A 23,931-nucleotide genomic window follows, 5' to 3' on the forward strand; every position below is an offset into this window, starting at 1 on the left:
CCTCCTTCCCTCCCTCCCTCCTTCCCTCCCTCCTTCCCTCCCTCCCTCCTTCCCTCCCTCCTTCCCTCCCTCCTTCCCTCCCTCCTTCCCTCCCTCCCTCCTTCCCTCCCTCCTTCCTTCCCTCCTTCCCTCCTTCCTTCCCTCCCTCCCTCCCTCCCTCCTTCCCTCCCTCCTTCCTTCCCTCCTTCCCTCCCTCCCTTCCTCCCTCCCTCCTTCCTTCCCTCCCTCCCTCCTTCTCTTCTTCCCTCCCTCCTTCTCTCCTTCCCTCCCTCCTTCTCTCCTTCCCTCCCTCCTTCCCTCCTGAGACAGTTTTTTTTTTTTTTGTAGCCTTGACAGCTCTGGAACTCACTTTGTAGACCAGGCTGGCCTCACACTCTCAGATCTGCCTCCTTCTGCCTCCTGAGTACTAGGATGAAAGATATGCACCACCCCTGCCTGCTTCCCCTTTTTATCTTTCTTTTTCTTCCTTCTTTCCTCTTCCTTCTTCTTTCCCTTCCCTCCCTCCCTTCCTTCTTTCCTTCTTTTCCTCTCTTACTTTTACTGATTTCTTTGTTATTTGAATCTTGCTCTATTTGAGAGTTTATTAATGTTGATCTTTTTTAGCTGGCTAATTCTTAGTTTTGTTAATTATTTTTAAATTCATGTCGTATTATCACCAAATGGCTGTCATATGTTCTAGGATGTTACCATTGATTAAGTTTTATGATGGCTGCTTAAATCAGTCCTCTTCTGAGGTTCTCTGACTGCTACCCCTCCCTGTCATCTGGAAGCAGTTAAGAACAGTGTTTTACTAGGGTTTCTATTGCTGTGAAGAGACACCATGACCATGGCAACTCTTATAAAGGAAAACATTTAATTGTGGTGGCTTGCTTACAGTTCAGAGGTTTGGTTCATTTTCTTCATGGTGGAAAGCAAGGCAGCATGCAAGCAGTCACGGTGCTAGAGGAGCTGAGACTTCTTACATCTTACAATAGGAAGTGGTCTGTGAGCATATGTGAGACCTCAGAGCCCACCTCCACAGTGACATACTTCCTCCAACGAGACCATGCCTACTCCAACAAGGCCACACATCTCAGTAGTACCACTCCTGTTGGGAGCCATTTTCTTTCAAACCACCACAGGCAATATGCACCTCATAACCCCTAATAACATTTAAGGTGACCTCTGAGAGTGGGCAATGAATGACTAGGAGATAGCCAGATTCCCTGATAGACAGATAGGGAGAGGAGCCGTGTCTAGGAATAAAGATGGTGAACTTCCAAGATAGCTTTTTCTTCATTCTCCTGACCAAAGACAAATCTGGCAGCTTAAAAAGGCCTTGTACACTTTTCTCCTGACAGCCCCTGCTGATGTAATCATTTGTGCTTACACCTTATTTTCTTCATGCTTTTTGTAGCAATAGCCAGGGCTGGCTGTTATTGCAAGGTGGTTTGTTTTCTTTTTCTTTACTTGTAGGAGGACTAAGAGCTCAGAAAACCTGCAAATTTTTCTTTAGATGCTTTCTTGTTTTCACTTAAGCAGTACTTTAATGCCCTTTCAGTTTTATGTGTGAAAAATGCATGTTATATTTCATATATTTGATTATATATATTTGATAAAAGTGTGTTTTTTAATCTTTTTCTCTTATAGGCAAGGTATCAATTTTGTTTTCTTTCTCTGCTTCTTTTACATTTCTTTCAGTTAAACATTTATAGTGGTCACTTGTTGGAGATATGCTACATTGTAAAGAAAATTTAAATATGATGTGGGAACAGTAGATAGAAATCTGATAGTGCATAGGTTAATTTTAAAATTGTATTGTGTCTACAGTAAAATTTGATACTTTGTCTTCTTCCTCTCTTATAGGGCCCTGTATTGATAGGAAGTGCACAAGGTGGCGTTAACATTGAAGATGTGGCTGCTGAGAATCCTGAAGCCATTATTAAAGAACCTGTTGATATAGTAGAAGGCATCAGAAAGGAACAAGCTTTGGCAGTATGTTGTGTTCTGAAATATCTTTAGTTTTTAGTGAGATAATTATAATACTTAAGAAAATATAGTTAATTTTGTAAAACACTAAACAAAGCGGTTTTTATTTTGAAATTACAGTTTTTGAAAGTGCCTACAGTATTTTTCTTTGTAGGTGTCATAAATATTTTTGTTTTTCTTTAAAAAACAGGACTGCTTTTAAATGGGCCAGTGTGCCATTGCTGTATCTAGTAACACTAGCAATAATTCCTTAATGTTTTCACATACCCAGTCATTGTCAGTTCTGATCTCATTATTGCTCCTTAGAGAAGTCGAGATCATAAAAGGCCCTTCACTGTGACTTATTAATTTGTCACACAGCACTTTTTTTTCTTATGTATAGGTTTCCTTTTCCTCACTTTTTAATTTCAGTTTATTTGTTGAAGAATCGGGTGATTATCGACCATTGTTTTCATAGTGTGAGTCATTTTAAATGTTCCCTGTCCCCATTTTTTTCCATGTAAATTGTGAACAGTGGTAGAGAGGCTGTCTTAAAGCACACAGTCACATTAGTTTACTCTTCCTCTGTTTTCTGTTCTTTCCTCCCCTCCACTTAGTCTCTATACATCCTTCCAAACAAACAAAATGCGGTGTCTTTGAGGATTGCTTGATATTTTAATGATGTTGTTAAATTAGATTATTTGGTTTATGTATAAAAGTAAGTTAAATAGTTTGCTGTGGATATAAACACAAGGCTCATCAGTTGCTGTGAATAAAACATTGTTAAAATTGAAGTCTAGCAACAGCAGGATTTGACTGGCACAAGGCTCACAGGACAGAAGGGCTTTCTCTAGTGAGACCATGACTTAAACCGGTGAGTGGCATAAATATGCAAAAGGCAGACTTGATTCATTAGGAGTTATGTGAGGGGGATGATTAGAGAATGAAGTGCAGATGAGGAAGCAGATATTTGTAAGAGCTAAGACGAAGCATTTTGAAAACAGCAGGAATGGCGCACCTCTCAGTGCTTGGCAGTGTATGGCATATTGGAGTAATGAGAACCAGTTTGCACTTCTCAGATATTTAATAATATATAAAACTAATGAAAATCTGTATGGTGAAATGGTGCTTATATAGTATTATTTTTAATTTAAAAAAATCTCTTCACCAAATGACATTTTTTTGTTTTTGTTGGCTACTTTATTTTTTGCTACTTTATTTTTATTATTTGACTCTACATGAATCATATTTGCCCTCAAAATATTTAAGGTTCTTCTGTTACTGAAAATCAAGAACATGTTGCACCCTTTGAAAGTTGAAACAGAGAGAAGAATTCTCTGTAGTGTTTCTGAGCAGACTACTGTCCTGTGTATCAGGACAAAATTTGTCATGGAACTTTGAAACTGATAATTGTTCTAGCTGAGAAAATAGCTTGGTGGTAGAGCACTTGGCATGCATGTAGGAGGTCCTAGGTGCTGTTCCTGGCAGCAACCCAGCAAAAGAGATGGATACTCTCTTCATCATAGAAACTGTGAACGAGGACTGATGGCTTGTGACTTCGATGTTTGTTGTTTAAAATGCTCCTAGATATCTAGTCTCTGATGCAGGCTTCTGCTCAATTCTATAGCCCTTATAGATACCTAATCTCCAGGGCATGCCAGAGTTGAGTTTTGAATGGATGAGCTTGTATCCTTTAACTGTGTCTGTCCTATTGGCCCCATAGACGTGCCTTGGTGTTACCTTAAAGGGGAAGTAGGGTGCTTTCATAACTTTGATCAGTGTTTGGACCATTGAGATTATCAGCCCACTTTTTAGATGTAGTTTTAACAAAATGTAAGTCTCTTTTTCTTCTCTGTATCGTTCTAATTTTTAGTGTATGTGCTGCTAAAGTGAGCACGTAAGACTGTATTCCAGTTTAAGGTGACTGGGATTTGGGCAGTTGGGAAGCTGTGGAATGAATGCTGGGACTGTAATCCAGGATAATGGCCAGCACTTGACCTCTGAGTCATTTTCTGATTTGTAAAATGGGCGTAGAACATACCCTGTGAGGATTTTGAAACAACAAGTTTTGTTGTTTAAACCCTTAGTGACAGCTCTTTAGTGAGTGTTAACTACAACTCAGGCTCATCTTTTGAAATGATAAAGTTTTTGTTTGCAGTATTTTAATGCTGATTGGACATGTGCAGACTGCTACTAAAAAACGACAAATTACTTTCAGCTTGCGCAGAAGATGGGATTTCCGGCTTACATTCTGGATTCTGCAGCAGAAAACATGGTCAAGCTTTATAACCTTTTCCTGAAGTATGATGCGACTATGGTAGAAATAAACCCCATGGTGGAGGACGCCGACGGAGAGGGTAGCGTATCTTCTGTCAGGTGCCGTGTGTCCTCTGTTGTTGCTGCCACTAAGCAAGCAGGACTCGTTCCTGTGTAGCTGTTTGTGTTCTCATGAATTGATGTAAGCAGATTTGAAAAAAACCCACTAAATACAAATTGAGTTGTACTGTCTCATATGGTGACCACCAGTCAGTCACAGTCACAGGTGTCTAGTTAAATTAATGAAAATGATATAATTTGAAAGTCCAGGTGAGTAGTCATGTCAGTCACATCCCGGGGTCATTGTATCAGAAGGGACGGAAGTGGAGCATTTCCACCTGGGCAGAGGGTCCTGGGGGGCAGTGCCAGGCTGGAGTAATGAGGGCTGTGGCAAGAGTTAGTTGTGATCCGGGCCTGCATGCTTGGATCTTCTGTGTGAGAGAACATGCTCAGGCATGAGTCGTTTCGTTATTTGGAGCCACTAGAGAAAAGTAACTTGTCTGTCTGGGCTCTCTGTAGCGTATGTGTGACTGGCACATCATTTAAATCACTGTGCCCTCCATGTAGCCAGTTTTTGTCTCTTTTTTTTTTTTAATGTAAGTTATTTTTTTTCCCCTACCCTAATTTTGTATTAACTGCTTCTACTGCTGAAATTTCTTTGGTTTTGTTTATAGGCTTTTTGGACATTTAGCTCTCTTTAAGGATTTGTAGTCCTGTTTTCACTTTTTTTTACCTGTGTTTTTTTCTGTTCTTTATCAAAGAAACCAATTTTATTTAGTCATTTATATGATAATTAAAATGAATAAATTGTCTTATAATAGTAAGCACAGTTTGTAAAACAATGTAATAAAACATTTTTGAAGAGTGAGGGATTCCCATGTAAAACATCTGGTATTGCTGTTCTGATTATGCTGTTTGAGAGAGGTCAGTCAACATTGAAAACAAGCCCTTGGACTTGTTGCAGCTGAATTACAGCAGCTACAAGCTGCTGTTGTGGAATGCTGTTGTGCTCTTGACTGGATGTGCTTGTTTTCAGGTTGGCTTTTCTTAGTTTACTTACGTGTGTGTTTGGGATGTTGTGTGCCCAGAGGAAGAAGTGCCGCGGCCAGGACTAGCTGTCTGTGCAGGGCCTACTTGGCCACACTGCGCTCTGTTGGTGCCTTGCACATCTTAGCCTTAAAATTACGTAGAAGACCCTTTTCTAGGTATATCTTTACTCCATCTGTGATTATGTTCCATAGAGATTTTAGAAGATTTGGGGGTCAAATAGTATTTTAAGGTGTGTTTTGCTCTTTCAGTAATAAGGTTTTATGAGATCTTTTTCCCTGGCAGGTTTCTCTTCACGCCTTCTCTCCTGTCCCTTCCTGTCATTGTTATATGTCTTCAGAGTCAGTCTCCTGTCCCTCCTAGCCCGTCATTCTCATGTATCCTCAGAGTCGCGACATGTTAACATCCTGCGCTTTATCTTCAAACTGACCATGAAGAAATGGTGTTTTGTCTAATTTGATCAGTTCTTTGATTTCTACTAATGTGTGTGTGTTTTCCTTGTTTGTTGAACATGTTTTCTGTTGATGCTCTTTGCTCACCAGTGTCAGTTTTCTGTGTCTGATAAAACAATTCATACCTTGAAGTGACTTAGAACTAGTTCTTTCCCTTCGTAGTTCTAGGCTAGAAGCCCAAGCTCATTCTCACACAAATTCCAGTGTTAGCAGCGGTGCACGTTTTCAGAGGCTGTAGTGAAGTGCCTTTTCCTTAAGTTCACCCTTCCTGCTAGTGCTCCTTGGTCTGTAGGTGCTTCATTTCAGTCTCTGCGTTGGTGGCCATGTTGGTTCTTTCTCTTCTATGTATGTCTCCCTCATCTCCTTGCTTTCTCTTGTAAGGATGCTTTTGGTTGCTGCAATCCAGGGTAATATCTAATGTCACCATCCTTATCCTAACCACGTCTGTAGAAACCCCATTATATCAAGTGTTACAGTTTCTGTGCATTAGTGACTTGCTTGCTATAGTACACAAATTTGTTGAGTTTTTCTTACTACTTTGGTGACATCTAGATATTTTCATATTAGTTTCATATTACTCAAAATTAAAACAATGTAATTAAGTATGTTTACTCAACCTTAAAAACCTCTCTGCCCTCACCTGTTTTTCTGTTCTCATTTTTGGTTGTCTTTTTTTGTTTACTATTCATTTTTACTTAAAACATTAGGAAATATGTTCTTAATTATTTCCTTAAACATTGTAAGCTATATGCATTTTGCATCTTGTCTTATTCACTTAGTAATGTATCCTGCTGATATCTCCAAGTATACAGGCTTTTTGTTTATTAAAGATGCTAACTTCTTTGACATTTGATTGGTATGTTTTTCTTAATTTTATTGTTTAATTTTGCTCACCTCAGGGAAACTTATTTAAGCTTTTAGTTTTTGTTTTAGTTAAGGTTTCTACTGCTGTGAACAGACACCTTGACCATGGCAACTCTTAAAAAGGAAAACAATTAATTGGGGCTGTTTGACAGTTTCACAGGTTTAGTCCATTATATCATGGCAGGCAGCATGAGAGCATGCAGGCAGACAGGTGCTAGAGAGGAACTGAGAGTTCTATATCTTGATACACAGGCAGTAGGGAAGAAGACTGTCTCACCCTGGGCATAGCTTGAGCATATGAGACCTCAAAGCCTGCCTTCCCAGTAACATACTTCCTCCAATGAGACCACACCTCCTAATACCACCTCTCTCTACAGGCCAATCAAGCACATGAGTCTATGGAGGCCATTTTTATTTAAACTACCTCATTCCACTCCCTGGCCTCAGTAGATTATAGCCATAACATAATGCAGAAATGCATTGGACCCAACTTTACAAAAGTTCTTATAGTCTACAACAGTCTAAAACTTGTATTAAAAATTCAAAGTTCAGCCTACAAACCACATCCCAGAGAACTTAGTCAACAATGAGGACACTAAGAGAGACTTACATAGATATAATCTACATGGGAAGTAGAGAGTAGAAAAAGACAAGATCTCCTGAGTAAATTGGGAGCATGGGGACCTTGGGGGAGGGTTGAAGTGGGAAGCGAGAGGCAGGGAGGGGAGCAGAGAGAAATGTATAGCTCTATAAATATTAATAAAAAATGTTGAATAACTGTTAAAAAATTCAAAGTTCAAAGTTTTTTCTGAGATTCATGCAATCTTTTAATTGTAATCCCCTGTAAAATCAAAATAAAAAAGCAGATCACATACTTCCAACATATGATGGCACAGTATATACATTGTTGTTCCAAAGTGGAGGCCAAGGAGCATAGTGAGGACCAAAGCAAGGCCAACCCCCTGCTGTCAAACTCCAGAGCTTGCATCTCCATGTCTGATGGCAAAGTGCTCTTCGGATCTCCAACTCCTTTTGTCTTTGTTGACCTCAACATGCTTCTTTCTCTTGGGCTGGTCTCACTCCCCGTTAGCAGCTTTCCTCAGCAGGTCTTCCGTGGCTCTGGCATCTTCATCGTTTTAGGATCTCCAAGGCAGTCCAGACTTCACTTTCACAGCTTCACACAGTGACCTCTTTGGGCCTTGTGCAGGGACTCTGCTGACATATGTCTTGCCTCTGACTTTCGTTAGACATAGAGAAGAGTCCATAATCCCTTTCTCTATCCCTGACCCTATAGCCAGAACTGTGTAGCTGAAGCTGCCAAGTTCTGTTTCTTACTTGTGCTGGAACATGGCTCCTTATTCAATTACATTTCATTTGCTTTCTGTTTTCAATGGTTTCCTTCACTGTCTAAACTTGTCTATCCTAGAACTTGCTCTGTAGACCAGGTTATCCTTGAATTTAAACATCTGCCAGCCTCTGCCTTCTGAATGCTGGGATTAAAGGCATGCACCACCATACCTGGCTCTGAGCTTTCCTTTTAGTTCCTTTTCACAGGTTACAAACTTAGCTGATGGGAGTCTTACCCTGAGGTCACCACTCCCTTTATTTCATTTAACATCCAGCTCTTCTTTAATCTGTTTATTCCCTTAACATAGGACTTAGCTTCATTCTACCTTCTGGTGCCCCTTTTCACCTCATTCTGTACATTTTGTATTTACTTGCTCAGCTTGCTCCTTTTCATTATAAAGTGTTATATAATGTTCATAAGAGGGAACATTGGTAACCACAAAACAGAGTCTGTACTAGGGTGTTTGGAGATTTCCTTTTCCATTTTAATTCAAAAAGCTCTTCACTTCCACCTCAGGCAGACTTTTTGGACAAGGGCAAAAAGCAAAGTATCACAAAAACAGTCTTTAGGCCACGTACTAAACTTCTGCTCTGAAACCATGTGAGCCAGGCCTGCACAGTTCAAATTATCCTCAGCACCAGTCTCCCATGTCCAGACTAGTAGTATGGCATATTAAACGCCCTTCAAGAATTCCCCTGCTTTCCTAATCCAAAGTCCCCAAATCCACATTCCTCCAAACAAAAGCCTGGTCAGTCCTATCACAGCAATTCCCCACTCCTGGTACCAGCTTCTTAGGATTTCTGCTGTTTTGAAGAGACAACCATGACTGTGGCAACTTTTATAAAGGAAGACATTTAATTGGGGGTGGTTAACAGTTTCAGAGGTTTAGTCCATTATCTTCCTGACAGAAAACATGGCAGCATGCTGAAGAAGGGACTGGGAGTTCTATGTCTTGATCCACAAGCAGCATAAGGAGACTGTGTACCACATTGGATATAGCTTGAGCATATGAGAGCTCAAAATCTTCCTCTACAGTGACACACTTCCTCCAGCAAGGCTAGACCTCCTAACAGTGCTACTTCCTATGGACCAAGCATTCAAACACATGAGTCTGTGGAGGCCATTCCTATTCAATCGTATAGCACAATTAGTAAAAACTCAGAGACAGATAGTGGGGTTCAACCTGAAAGACAAGTGAAACAGCCAGCCACTGGCTCTTATTTCTACCTTACTCTGAAATGGCGATTCTGCCTCCAGGAACCTCAGAATGAGACTTACTGAGAGCTGTCTCCTCCTGTTTTATATTCCTCTCTAGGGCTGGGATTAAATGTGTGCACCACTACCGCCTGGTTTCTATGGCAAACTAATGTGGCTACTGGGATTAAAGGTGTGTGTCACCACTGCCTGGTCTGTAAGGCTGACCAGAGTGGCTGTTTTGCTCTGATCTTCAGGCAAACTTTCTTTATTAAAATACAAATGAAATAGCACTACAGGTCAGACCCCTTTTTGACTTCATTTATTTTCAAAATCAGATTATTTCTACTTACCTCAAGATTAGTAACTATTCATATGTAATGTGTTCTTTTGTTATTGTTTGATTTAAGAACTTTTAAATTAAAAAAATCCCAGCTCTTTGGAGGCAGAGGCTGGTGGATCTCTGTGAGTTCAAGGCCAGCCTTGACTACAGAGTGAGTTCTAGGACAGCCAGGGATACACAGAGAAACCCTGTTCTGAAAAACAAAACAAACAACCAAAAACCCTTTAAGTTTTTAGAGTTAATTATGATTTTACTTGGGTTCTATTTCTTCTTTCTAAGAATGTACTTTTTCTAATATTGTTAAATAAACTTTTTCAGGTTTTTTTGTACCTTGACTGTTCACATCCAAGCATCTGAATCTGTCCTTTTTTTTGTGATGTACACTATAGTATGTGAAAAAGTCATACACAGAAAATGGGTGATGCCACTAGATAAGAAATTTTAAAATGTTCAGCTCTTAGGCAGAGTAAAGGTGGTTTCCAGGCTTCTGGTGTGGGGAAATGAGAAGATACCTTGGTCAGAATATTAACTTTCAACTATGAGTATCTCTAAGACCTAACTGTAGCAGGTGATGCACAGAGCATTAGAATGAAGGCGAGAGGTCATAGTTTGACTAGGCCCAACTGCTGTGTTTCTGATGCGAGCCTCTCTCGGTGATGGGTTTACAGGGACAGAAACATATTGGCAAGCCCCACCATGGGGGCAGGAAACCAAGAAGATCCTGGATTCAGGCTTCCTCTTTAATTACAGCTTGCTTTCATGTAAACTAGCCAACACCAAAAGAACCACATTAACCCATTCAGAGAGCAGCACCCTCTAATGGTTGGCTGTACTAGCCTTTCCTCTTAAGGTTCCAGCATGTCCTACATATCACAGGACTGACCCTCTAAACTACAGGACCTTTGGGGGACTCATGGAAATCATATCATACTTTGAATACTAACTCAGGTCTCATGTTTGTACACCAAGCACTCTTACCCATACAGTCATCTTTCTAGCCACTGGTTGCCACCATTTCTACTAGAACAAGACTTTGGTGTTTACTATAGATTTTAATTCTATCTTATTGTTTTTATTTTTCTTAGTTAAAATAGAACACCTTCTGTGCATCTCAGCTTGCCCTCTATGGTTTTTTTATCTTCTATTTTGTATTAAACATTTTGAATTCTCATTTCACAAACATTCATTCTAAGTATAGTATGTTTATAGTAAATTAAAAAAAAACTATGTATTTTTCATTAACGAGAGTGTACTAATGCCAGCTACTGCTGTAAGCCCAAACGTGGCCCTCCCTCTTTAGTTCTTTAACATTGACAGGTACTTCTGTGAGGTAGGTGTTATTGCTGTCTTTATTTTATAGATTATAAAACTGGGAATCAAGATATCATGCTTGTCTGAAGAATTGTGACTACCTGTAAAAATGTACTGTCTTCCTCAGATCAGTGACCTGCAGGACTTGAGCTCCTCATCCCAGCACAGTTTCTGTTAGGGGCATGGATACTGCTATGCTGGGAGCAGGGGGAGCCTGTAGAAAGCTGTATTGTAGGGTCTAGTTATAAGCATTACAGATTGACAGATGGTACATGTTTGCTTTTAAAAGTATTCGTTAAAATATATTTATCTTTTTGTAAACTGTTGTCATAAAACATAATATATAGTATAAATTTGGCGATGTTTCCATAGCAGTCTTTAAAATGGTAGTTTAAAGACATATTTGGTAACTAAATTTAGACTTGCTGTTTTGTGTAGTTTTGTGGGAGCTTATCTACTCGGTAGGATGAAGTACACATCTTAATGTATTCAATGAAGTTGTCTGAATAATGGAAAGATGGAATGATGAGTTGGCCACAGTGGTACGTGCCTTTAATCTTACCACTTGGAAGGCATAGGCAGGCATACCTATATGAGACGGGAGCTAGCCTGGCTTACATAGCGAGTTCTAGGTCAACCACATAGTGAGATCCTGTCTTTAAAAAAACAAAACAAAACAAAACTGAATGGATTTGCTTAAATAGCTTGTCATCCGTTGTCATTAGATCTCCTAGAGGTCCTCCTGTGATTACTTCCATTCCCTGCCAGAATTTCAATCAAAATGAATATGAAAACTTAATTACAGAATTAGATAATCTGCCTACTCAAATACTAGTCCATACTAGGACAGAATTTGTCCGGGATTAGCAGAGAACTTGTTTTCCTGGGCAGCTCACTCCAAGAGAACATATATTTATGGTATTTGCTTTCATTAGATAGATAATTTGTTATTCATCTTCTGGGAAGAAATGAATATAAAGAGGAGAAAATAGGCCAGAAATCATGTTAATAGTGAATCCTTGTTTTCTTGTCCTTACCTCAACTCTGATATACTGACGTGGACATAGAGCTCTGAACAGGAAATATTCACTGCCTATTTGGGCTATCCCACTTGGACTCAGAGGCCACTCTTCCCAGTCTTAACTTGTTAACCTTTGGCTAGTCTCCGGGCACACTTGTGGCAAGCTCAGATATTTGCTCCCAGAAGTTTCTAGTAAATAATACACTCATTACAGCTAGAAGAAAGTTTTAGATGAATCCTGAAAAAGTATCTTTTTTTCCCATAGTAAATTATATTTAATTATTTTGTTTAATACAATATCAGAAGTTCCTGCAGTGATGTTAAATTAGGGAATAAAGATATTCTAGCCAGGCTGTGGTTGTGCATGCCTGTAATCCCAGCATTTGGGAGGCAGAGGCAGGTGGATCTCTGTGAGTTCAAGGCCAGCCTGGTCTACAGAGTGAGCTCCAGGACAGCCAGGTCTGTTATACAGAGAAACCCTGTCTCAAAACAAACAAAGATACTGTAAATACTGCAATAATAACTGCCTAAGGACACATCCGGAACCCAGAGACTAAATGTGGTGAAGCCTAGAGGACTTTAAGTAGCGCTTCTGCATTGGAAGTCTATAGCTGTATTCTTTTTCAAATTTTTTGTTTTACTCTTGCTAGGCAGATGTGGGATGTTTCAGTTAGAGCAGCTTGAACTGCTTCTCCAGGAACGGGCAGTTTCTTCATAGCCTTAAAATGATACTGTTTGCATTTCTAGTCTTTTCTTGTACTTTACTTTGAACGCAGTAGGATATTTATAGACCTAAGCTTCCATAGCTTATCTTCTCTGCACATTAACAGCAGCAGTAAAATCCTGCCTGTAAACCCTAGCCACTGAGGGTCAGGTCCCAGTTCCCAGGCAGTACTATGTCCTTAGGCTTTCTCCAGCCCTGTCTAGTGGATTAGAAGTCACAGAGTATGTATGCGCATAGTGAGGAAGATACCAAAAGTGACAAGCAGTTTCTTAGTAAATGATACAAATTTAAGTATACAGAAATTAAGCAACAGTGCATCAACATGTAATTCATGTAGAAAATGAAAGATAAGAATTGTCACTTTTTCTCTTATCAATATTAATTTAGTATGATGGATCATTTATTGATTTAATCACTGCTTCCTCTTTGTGTGTGTGTGTGTTTAATTTGGTTGATTGATTTTTTTTTTCATTTCCATACTTCATATTTGGTTCTTTTTTAGCACCTCAATTTCCATGCTGAATTTTTCCTGAGTTTCTCTTCTTAGTTATTGACGATTTGTCTACATTGGTGACTTCCGTGTCTGGGTCCTGAGTTGATGTCCCTCTCCATATCTGCCCAGTAACCCTCTCATGGTCGCTGACCGTCTTTGAAAGTGGAACTCCGCCTTCGTTTTCTGCTCTCAAGCTGTCTCATCATCTTTCTCCAGCTGTGGAGAAGTGGTTAGCTAGTGTTATGGTAGATTATTTTCTCACGCTTCTGCCTTTCTTTGTGTTTTATACTTCTCTTGGGATGTGCGTGTCTTCCAGCTTTATTTTCCACCCTTTCCCACTGTTTTTTGTTACATTTTATGTGAGTCTTTAGGTGAGTTGCCTTCACTTGACTTTATGTTCAGAAGGAAAGCTAACTATATTAGTAGCAAATATAGTGGTTTAATAGCCATTCCTGTGTTACGTGTGAATAGTACAAGACACTTGGACCCGCTAATAAGTTCAGAGACAGCAGTACAAGGACACTTGTTGTGGGAAATGTAGTTTTTAGGTTTCTCATTTATTTTTTTGAGATTCATTTTTATTTATAAGTGCTTGCCTGAAAGTATATCTGTGCACCTCGTATGTGCCATGCCTGAGGATGTCAGAAGAGGGAGTCAGGTTCCCTGGGACTGCATCTACAGTTGTTAGCCTCTATGTGTGTACTGGGAATTGAGTCTGGTTCTCTGGAAGAACAACCAATGCACTTAACTGCTGAATCATCTCTCCAGCCCCAAGTTTCTTATTGTAGAGCTAACGAAACACTCAAGTAGCAAAGGAATAAAGCATAAAGTAAATGGAAAGGAGAGTATATTGTTTCTGGACTTAGGACAAGTAGTAGAGACAATACTGAGTATTAGGTCTAAAGAAAGAATAGGCAGAAGCTTTTTTCAGAGAGTTACAGTTAAAACACACAACAAATAAGTGTAAACACTAAAACGAATTTAAAAAATGAAGCAATAAAATGTAGTATTGTAGTCCCTAGAACATACTAGTTAGAAAGATTAAAGACATGCCTGCCCTACTACACTGGCCCTTTTTCTACTGGTCGGGTGAGGGCTGCAGTCTCAGTAGTTCATCAGGAGAAATCAGTGTGTCCTTCGAAGCTGACGAGCGTTTCTGAGTGACAGCTACTTTGTGCCAGAGCTCTCTGATCTGGCTCCTTAGGCCTGCAGATTATAACCTCATCTCTGGTGCTTTGAAGATCAACCTGTGCAGGGCTTTCTGTGCCAGAGGCTGTGTGGGTGCGGGAAGCCTGATCATCCGTGTTTACTTTTTTGGGCCTGTCAAGGTTTTACTCTGCCTCAAACCAAGTTCCAACTTCCATTTCCCATGATGAAGCAGGCAGTGATGGGGGTGTTGGATGTAGAAGCATTAAAAATCCCCAGCTCTTCTCCTCCAAGTTGAGAATCTCCCAGCTTCTGAATCTTGTACCAGAATTCTGCTTCTGTGTTCTTACCCTATACTGAGGAGGAAAGGGTAGGGTGTGGAAAGACCAAGTCAGAAGTCACCTTCATGGGGCTGTTTATGCTGGGCACGGTCCACATGCCTGTAATTCCTGGGGAAGCCGAAGGAGGAGGAGTGTGAGATTGACTCATAAGACCCTGTCTGGAACAGCCGGGGTTTGGGGTGTAGATCAGGGGAGAGCTTCCCTACTGTGTGCTGTGCTCTGGATTAGATGCACATAATCCTCAAAAAAAAAAAAGTTAAAGGAAAAAAAGTAAGAATGATATAGGAGCAAAACTGGAGCCAGTCGTTTACCAGGTTGGTAGTTCCTAAGTATTTTTTGCTTTATCACCCATTCACAATCTTGGGTTTTGGAGTTTTACTTATTTTGTTCCCCTTTTCTGCTTATTCTTCATAATCTTCTTAAACTTTGAATCACATTCTCAGTTCAGAAATACAAAGAACTAGGCAAAGGCCCTCTGGTCCATGGGCCATAGTTTGCTGACCCATTCAAGTTTTAGGAAGAGAAGAGGAGAGCAAGGACGGGGAGGGCTTGGGGGAGTTTGCAGCGGGGTTAGCACTGTTTTGCAAGTGGGAGATTTAGCCATTATAAAAGGGGGGTGGATTTAGGAATTTTCAGCAAACAGTGTCCTTCAGTGGTAAGAAGGTGTGGTGTCTGGGCCCAAGGGAAAGGTTTTTAGCTAAGAACACAGCTAGTTAATTCTTGGAAAGGTTACACATGTGTAATGTTGTTTAGGAAAGTTTTTTTTTTGTTCTTTGGTGCTGAAATAGCTGTAGGAAAAGTAAATGGGTTATTTTAAATTCCTTTATTTCTTTGAGAAACAGTTTGAATTCATTGTACATAAATTGAAGTGCTTTGAGTAAGTAACAGATTAAAATGTGCTCTTTACTCTTAAACTAAAGCTTGTCTGTTATTGGATAGTTCTTTGTATCTGTCATAAAATTAAGATTACTTTCTTCATTTTCCTCTCAAAGTGTTATGTATGGATGCAAAGATCAATTTTGATTCAAATTCAGCATATCGCCAAAAGAAGATCTTTGCTCTCCAGGACTGGACCCAGGAAGACGAAAGGGACAAGCATGCAGCTAAGGCAGATCTTAACTACATTGGCCTGGATGGGAACATAGGCTGCCTAGGTACCTACTGGGTTTTCTTGTTAGAATTGGCTTTGCACAACTTCATGTGTTTTCTCTGTTCTTTATACGAATCATCTTTCCCTCTTGATAGTAAATGGTGCTGGGTTGGCTATGGCCACAATGGATATAATAAAACTACATGGAGGGACTCCAGCCAACTTTCTTGATGTTGGGGGAGGAGCCACAGTCCATCAAGTGACAGAAGCGTTTAAGCTTATCACTTCCGATAAAAAGGTAAGGGCGGGGCTATGGGTTAGAACTGGAGCTGTGAGAAGTGACTTAGTTAATGGTAGATGTCATTATGCTGGTTCAGCATTAAAATTCAGAGCACTCGTGGTTTGAAAATAGGAATTGAAATCTCATAACTGAGATACAAGTAAGACAACCTTTGACGGAATTAATGTTGAAATTTAGCAAACTGTGAAGAAGAAATTTGATTAAATTAGATAAAGATAATATTAATGCCTCTAGTGAACTAGCATGGGAACCATTTATACGGAAAAGAGTCTTGATAGTATTATTTGACTGCAAAAGCCTGGGATTGTGAAAATATATGTACCCATGCATAATTACTTAGTTCATTAATAAATATTGTTAATTTACTGACAATATTTAGGTTTTTGGCATTAGACTTTAGGAAAAGGGAATCACAGATAGTACTAGAAGATGGAGAAATATTCCTTGTTCCTGGATAGAATCAAAAAAATGTTTTACTGTCTTTCCCTTGGAATCTTATAGAGTTACTTACCTCGTGTATTATTACTATTGTTTTATACTGAGGATTCAGCTAAAATGAGACATACTGGGAGTTGGTGCCTGTTGTAGTGCAGGGTCAAGTGGTTAAGGACTTTAGAATCAATGTGTGGCCTTGTAAACAATTGTTGTAAATATGTTATACTTTTAAAAGCATTGTTTATTTTTTTCATTCATGTATATGTGTGTGTCTGTGTGTATATGTACAAGTGGGTGCCCATAGAATCCAGAAGAGGATCTCCTGAAGCTGGAGTTGCAGGTGCTCATAAGCCACCTAATGTGGGTGCTGGGAACTGAAATCTGGTCCTCTGCAAGAATACCAGTCATTCTTCCCTGCTGAGCTATCTCTCCAGCCCCAGGGGTTAAACTTCTTCTAATGATTGGAGATAGATTTGAAAGTCCTCAGCGTATTGGAACAACTTGAGTTCTTAGGAGTTGAGGAAAACAATAGAACCTGGCCCCTCAGTCTTGTTGAAGAAGACACAATAAACTGATAGAGATCGGATCCCATCGGGAGAGGGCTGATGTCCAGGCAGCAGTGAGGAAGCGTACTGCAAGAGCACCTGAGATGGCAGGCTCAGCTGGGATTCAGAGGAGGCGCTGGAGAAGTAGTATGGCTCATTGTATTGATAGGGCTGAATGTAGCACAAATGAAAAATCCAGAGACAGATGTTGAAGGTCAGAAAGGCAAAGCAGCCAGCCACTGACTCACCTCTACCTCAGACCGAAATGGAGATCCTGCCTCCAGTAATCTCAGAATGAGACTGAGCTGAGACCTGTCTCCTCCCTTTTTATATTCCTCCCTTGGGCTGGGATTACAGGTGTGTGTCACTACTGCCCAGTCTGTAAGGCTAACCAGTGTGGCTGTTTTACTCTCTGATCTTCAGGCAAGCTTTATTTATTAAAATACAAATGAAATATCACTCCAGCTGAATGCAGACAATAGTAGGTGATGGACACTAATAGAACTACTTTCTGTGACATTGCTGTAGGGTATGATCTGCAGTGGTTGTGTTGGTAAATAGGAAGAAGACTGAATTACAAGGTTTTGTTATGAGGAATGTAGTAGAAAACAAATCTAAGCAAATATTGAAATTAGTGGAAGTAAGTTTTTGTTGTATTGAACTGAAAGATAGAAAAGGAAATGATGGTTTTATCTGAAAATGTTTCTATGGGGCTTGTTTTTATAAGACACATATCCTGCTGTTTTGGAAGAAAAGGACAAATACTTATTCCTTTAATATTTACTTTATTGATAGGTGCAGGCTATTCTGGTCAACATTTTTGGAGGAATCATGAGATGTGATATTATTGCACAAGGAATAGTTATGGCAGTTAAAGATTTAGAAATCAAAATACCTGTTGTGGTACGGTTACAAGGTGAGTGTTAAAAATATTGTTTCCAATCATTTAAATGCTGTAATTGTAAGGAGCACAGTTAATTTAAAGTATAATTTTACAAATAGCTATATCTTTTCAGTGAAAGCATTAAATAAAAAAATAACTGTTAGTTATTTTTTTGTTGCTGTGATAAAATACCATGATCAAATGCAGTTTAAGGTGTGGGTGGTGCACATCTTTAATTCCAGCACTCAGGAGGCAGAAGCAGGCAGATCTCTGAGTTTAAGGCCAGCCTGGTCTACAAAGTGAATTCCAGAAAAGCTGGGGTTATACAGAGAAACTCTGTCTCAAAAAAAACCCCACAAAAACAAAAAGACAACCTAAGGAAAAATTTATTTTGCCTTACAGTTTCAGAGGACAAGATAGGCATAATGTGGAGCGGGCACTGTGAGGAGAGGAAGCTGAAATCACATCTCAGTCACACACACAGTAAAGCAGGATAAGGCTATAAACCATCTCTAGTGATGCACTTCCTCCACCAAGGCCCTCTACCCTTGGAGTTCTGTAGCCTTCCCAAACAGCGCCAGATACATGAACTTGTCAGGGACATCTCTCTCTCAGACACCCAGTGTGACTTTTTTTTTTTTTTAAATTTACTACATTGGGCAAAAGTGCTCAAAGTTTTGCTCTGTGTAATGTGATATGTTAGGCTTTTTCTTCTGGACTACCAATCAGCTCCCAAGTCATGGCAGGGAGACTTATTAGTTATGAATGCTCAGCCTTATCACTTATTTTAGTCTGTCTTTATCTGTGTGTTTCCTCAGGGCTTTCTTACCTTTCCTTTTTTCTGTTTATCTTACTTTCCTGCTGTCTCCATGTCTTGCTGGCACTTGCCTGGCTTCTGGCCCCCTTGTGTTCTCCTCCTCCTCCTTTGCCTAGATTTCTTCTTCTTATATTCTCTCTGCCCACCAGCCCTGACTATCTCTCTTCTGCCTAGCTATTGGCAGTTCAGCTTTATATTAGACCAATCAGGTGCCTTGGGCAGGCAGGGTGAAACAGATGCAGCACATCTTTACATAGTTAAACACACATCCTTCCATAATTAGACAAGTGCAGCATAAACAAATGTAACTTTACCTTTACACAGTTAAAGCGATATTCCACAACTTAAATGTAACATATCTTTATATAGTTAAAATAATATAGTTTAAATAATATTCCATAACAGTGATTTTTTTTATTGTGATTTTTTTCTGAGATTCTGGCTTTGCTTTTATTACTATGGATATGGTAAAATGAAGTATTTTACAAGGTAGTTCTAAGTTCTTAGGATATTTTTCTTAAATATTTGTGTTAAATAATAGAAACTCCCATGCTGAAATACATATAGTGTGGAAAAGATTGTACTTATTATGTGTGTGTATGCCTGTGTGCATATATACACACATATATTTATGCATATATGTATACACATATTTAACTCATTTACTTATATTTGCATAAATCATTTCTAGGTACACAAGTTGATGATGCAAAGGTACTAATAGCAGACAGTGGACTTAAAATTCTTGCTTGTGATGATTTGGATGAAGCTGCTAAAATGGTAAGTGGGCTCTGATGATGGAAAGGATCTGTAGACATTTAGATTCTGAAATGAACCAGCTAATATGCTAATATTAGTACTGCTAATATTAGTGCTTAATCTAGTTATATGGAAAACAAACTTAATTCTGGGGAGTGACACACATACATATGTATGTGTGTGTGTATATATGTGTGTGTGTGTGTGTGTGTGTCTGTCTGTCTGTGTGTGCAGTGGGGGATAAAGATTGTGCTCAGCCTCAGATGTGTAACATGAAGGCCAGCTTGTTGGGGTATCTGTTCCCGCCTGGTACCCCACAGCCGGCAAGTCCCAGAGAAAATCAATCACACAGAGATTTCTATAAGATTATAAAGCTGATTGGCCCATTAGGCCAGGCTACTTTTTAGTTCTTATGACTTATCTTAACCCATTATTCTGATCTATGTTAGCCACATGGCTCAGTACCTTTTCCAGCAGGGCAGCTTACACCTTTCCTCTCCAGTTGTCTGGGCAGAACTGCGGAGGGAGCTTCCTGCTTCCCAGAATACTCCCAGTCTCTTTGCTCCACCTCTACTTCCTGTCTGGCTTCCCCACCTATACTGCCTGCCTGGCCAATCAACGTTTTATTAAAATATGATTGACAGAATATGGACAATTCTCCCACATCATTTCCCTCTTTTTTTTTTTAAACAAAGGAAAATACCCATAGTCCATTTGTTGGGAATGTGGGCGTAGTATTTCAGGCTACTTCCTGCTGGTTGGGGGTGCTGATAATCTTATGGGGACCTAAAGAAAATTTAGAATTATCATCAAGTCCTGACTGAAGTATCCTGTGAGCCTTGATCCTCTTGGGCAGCAGTCTTAAACCTGTTCTGGATGAAGAACTCTGTCATCTGGGCCATCTGTTCCTATCAGAGACTTCTCAGGTGGTCTTCCTTTATCGAACCTGATTTTTCTTAACTCAGAATGAATCCACAGCCTCTCATTTTCTGTGGAAACAAAAGCAAAATCTCTTCTCCAAAGTAACATACCTGTTGACTTCAGTTTTGAAGCCAAGGTATTTTCAAAATACCTAACTTGGTTTAGTTCAGCAGCATTTATAAACAAAATTCTTTTAGCAGCTGTTTCTCCTTCCTCAGCATTCAAACAGTTCAAAGATAGCATAATAGCATACAGTATCAAGATTCTCTGTGTATTTTCCATCTTTATGCGGCTTTACTTTAACCTCTATTTCTTTTATTTTTACTTTGACTTTTTGAGACAGGTTCTCTGTATATCTTTGTCCTGGAATAACTCTGTAGACCAGGCTGTCCTTGAACTCACAGAGATCCCTCTGTCTCTGCTTCCCAGGCATTGGGATTAAAGGTGTGTGCTAGCACACCTTGAAGTCACAGAGGTCAACCTACCCCTGCCTCCCAGGCATTGGGATTAAAGGTGTGTGCTACCACACCCAACTACTCTTTTTCTTTCTTTTTACTTTTAGAACTTTAACTTTGATCCTGCATAAATTTTTAACACACTGTAAACCATTAAGAGGTTTTCTTTGTCTTTGAATCTCTCTTTACTGTATGTCTCTTTTTCTGACCACATGAGCCGTTAATTTACTAAGCAATATCGGTAGGACTAAAGCCGTGGCTTTGACAGCTAGATCCAGCCCATTCCTTCGCTTTCCAGCCTCGTGGCTGAAGTACTGGCTGCAGCCATTTTTCTTGCCACAACTCTATGTCGTTTCAAGGTCCCTGTCAGCAAGCAAGCTGCAGCCTTCTGCTCACAGACCACACTCAGTCGGACTGCCTGCCTGCAAGAGTCAGAGTTTGTCCTGGCAGGACAGCCCAGAAAGCCGGCATTTTAAAACAGCGCAGCTTTTTTCCTGCTACGGCTGAAAGCCAAAAAGCATGCATTCAGCTTTTCACCAACACCGTTAAGTGTTTCGTGGCAGGACCTCTTAATGAGCTGCAGGGTTTTTGCAGCTAAAGCTGAGTCAGGAAGCCTCTCTTAGATGAGAGCGTTTGCTTGCCTCTAGCAAGCAGAGCAGACCCGAGAAATTGCTGCTACCAAGAAACCACGTGCAGTGCTGTCATTTTGTTCTAGAATTGCTTCCCAAGCTGTCTCAGGCTTTATGTGGATGCAGTTATCCACGCTGGACGCCATATGTAACATGAGGGCTGGCTTGTTGGGGTATCTGTTCCTGCCCAGTACCCCACAGCCAGCAAGCCCCAATAAAAATCACACACAGGACTCCATAAGATTATAAACTGATTGACCCATTAACTCAGGCTTCTTGTTAACTCTTATAGCTTATATTAACCCATTATTCTGATCTATGTTAGCCATATGGCTTGGTACCTTTTTCAGCTGTCAGCTCACATGTTGCTTCTTCAGTGATCTGGCGGGAATGGTGGAAGGAGCTTCCTGCTTCCCACAATACTCCCGTTCTCTTTGCTGCACCTCTACTTCCTGTCTGGCTTTCCTGCCTATACTACCTGTCTGGTCAATAAGTGTTTTATTAAAATATGATTGACAGAATACAGACAATTCTCCCACACCATTTCCCTGCTTGCTGGCAGGGACCTTGAAACACTGTAGAGTTGTGACGATAAAAATGGCTCTGGTGGTACCTCTGCCATGGGGCTGGAAAGCTAAGGAATGGGCTGGATCTCGCCGTCAAAGTCACGGCTTTCATCCTCTCCTTAAAGACTCATGTAGTCAGAAAAAGAGAGATATACAGTAAAGAGATTCAAAGAAGAAAGAAAACCTATAAATGGTTTACAGTGTGTTAAAAATATATGCAGGCTAAAGGTTAAAGATCTTAAAAGTAAAAAAGAAAAAAAGGGAGTAGTTGGCTGTGGTGGTACATACCTTTAATCCCAACACCTGGGAGGCAGAGGTAGATTGACCTCTGTGACTTCAAGGGGCAGAGGTAGATTGACCTCTGTGACTTCAAAGTGTGGTAGTACATGCCTTTAATCCCAATGCCTGGGAGGAAGAGACAGATCTCTGTGAGTTCAAGGACAGCCTGGTATACAGAGTTATTCCAGGACAAAGATATATACAGAGAACCTGTCTCAAAAAGCCAAAAGTTAAAAGAAAAAAATAAAAGAAATAGAGGTTAAAATAAAGCCGCATAAAGATGGAAAATACACAGAGACTCTTGATACTGTATGCTATTATGCTCTCTTTGAATTGTTTGAATGCTGAGGAAGAAGCAACAGCTGCTAAAAGACTTTTGTTTATAAATGCTACTGAACTAACCCAAGATAGGTATTTTGAAAATACCCTGGCTTCAAAACTGAAGTCAACAGGTATGTTACTTTGGAGAAGAGATTTTGCTTTTGTTTCCACAGAAAATGAGAGGCTGTGGATTCATTCTGAGTTAAGAAAAATCAGGTTCGATAAAGGAAGACCACCTGAGAAGTCTCTGATAGGAACAGATGGCCCAGATGACAAAGTTCTACATCCAGAACAGATTCAAGGATCAAGACTCACAGGATACTTCAGTCAGGACTTGATGATAATTCTAAATTTTCTTTAGGTCCCCATAAGATTATCAGCGCCCCCAACCAGCAGGAAGTAGCCTGAAATACTACGCCCACATTCCCAACAAATGGACTATGGGTATTTTCCTTTGTTTAAAAAAAAAAAAAAGAGGGAAATGGTGCGGGAGAATTGTCTGTATTCTATCATTTATATTTTAATAAAACACTGATTGGCCAGGCAGGCAGTATAGGCAGGAAAGCCAGACAGGAAGTTGAGGTGCAGCAAAGAGAACGGGAGTATTCTGGGAAGCAGGAAGCTCCCTCCGCCATTCCCGCCAGCTCACTAAAGAAGCAACATGTGAGCTGATAGCTGAAAAAGGTACCAAGCCATATGGCTAACATAGATCAGAATAATGGGTTAATATAAGCTATAAGAGTTAACAAGAAGCCTGAGCTAATGGGCCAATCAGTTTATAATCTTATGGAGTCCTGTGTGTGATTTTTATTGGGGCTTGCTGGCTCTGGGGTACTGGGCAGGAACAGATACCCCAACAAGCCAGACCTTCATGTTACACAGATGCAGCAGGAAAGGCGGGAATTTCTGTCTAAGGATCCAGTCAGGTGGTGAGCACGTCGGAGATTATTAGAAGGAATCAACATAAGTGAGGGGAAACTCTTGTTCAGATTGTACAGTGCAGAAGAAAGAGTTTGAAGGCAATGAGAATTTAAAAATTGTTTTTCAGAACCTCTCATACCTTATATCTATTATCCATCTTAAACAGTGACCAATTTATACCCAATCTGGTCTAATCTAAGTTCTTACCTATTTGTTTTCTCGTTCATTATTAGTAAATCTCCATGTGCATCACTTTATACATCCAAATCATGTATATGAAGGTGAAGTAGTGTGCTGACATTAAGAATTCCTGTTGTCTAAACAGGATGTGCCATTCCATTGTGAAAGTTGAGCAGTTATCTCATACCATCTAGGCTCTTCTGTTAGATTTGGGGTCAGACTGTTTGTACTGCAGCTTTATATTAATCTGTAGCCCTCATGTTTTAAAGTAATCCTCCTCTG

The 23,931-nt window shown here is 40.0% G+C and overlaps 1 protein-coding gene across 1 annotated transcript in view; it reads left to right on the forward strand.

Moving 5' to 3' along the window:
• The window catches only part of Sucla2 (succinate-CoA ligase ADP-forming subunit beta), a 38,491-nt gene that overhangs the window by 12,601 nt on the left and 1,959 nt on the right, over window positions 1-23,931 (forward strand). Inside the window, exons 5-10 of the mRNA XM_048421914.3 lie at window positions 1,846-1,974; window positions 4,166-4,304; window positions 15,540-15,701; window positions 15,793-15,935; window positions 17,714-17,834; window positions 19,310-19,398. Of these exons, the coding sequence (XP_048277871.1) occupies window positions 1,846-1,974; window positions 4,166-4,304; window positions 15,540-15,701; window positions 15,793-15,935; window positions 17,714-17,834; window positions 19,310-19,398 (783 nt within the window). The remainder of the gene's footprint in view (window positions 1-1,845; window positions 1,975-4,165; window positions 4,305-15,539; window positions 15,702-15,792; window positions 15,936-17,713; window positions 17,835-19,309; window positions 19,399-23,931) is intronic.

This window comes from Myodes glareolus, chromosome 12, assembly GCF_982192425.1.
Source record: "Myodes glareolus chromosome 12, mMyoGla1.1, whole genome shotgun sequence".
In the NCBI taxonomy this organism is placed as follows: domain Eukaryota; kingdom Metazoa; phylum Chordata; class Mammalia; order Rodentia; family Cricetidae; genus Myodes; species Myodes glareolus.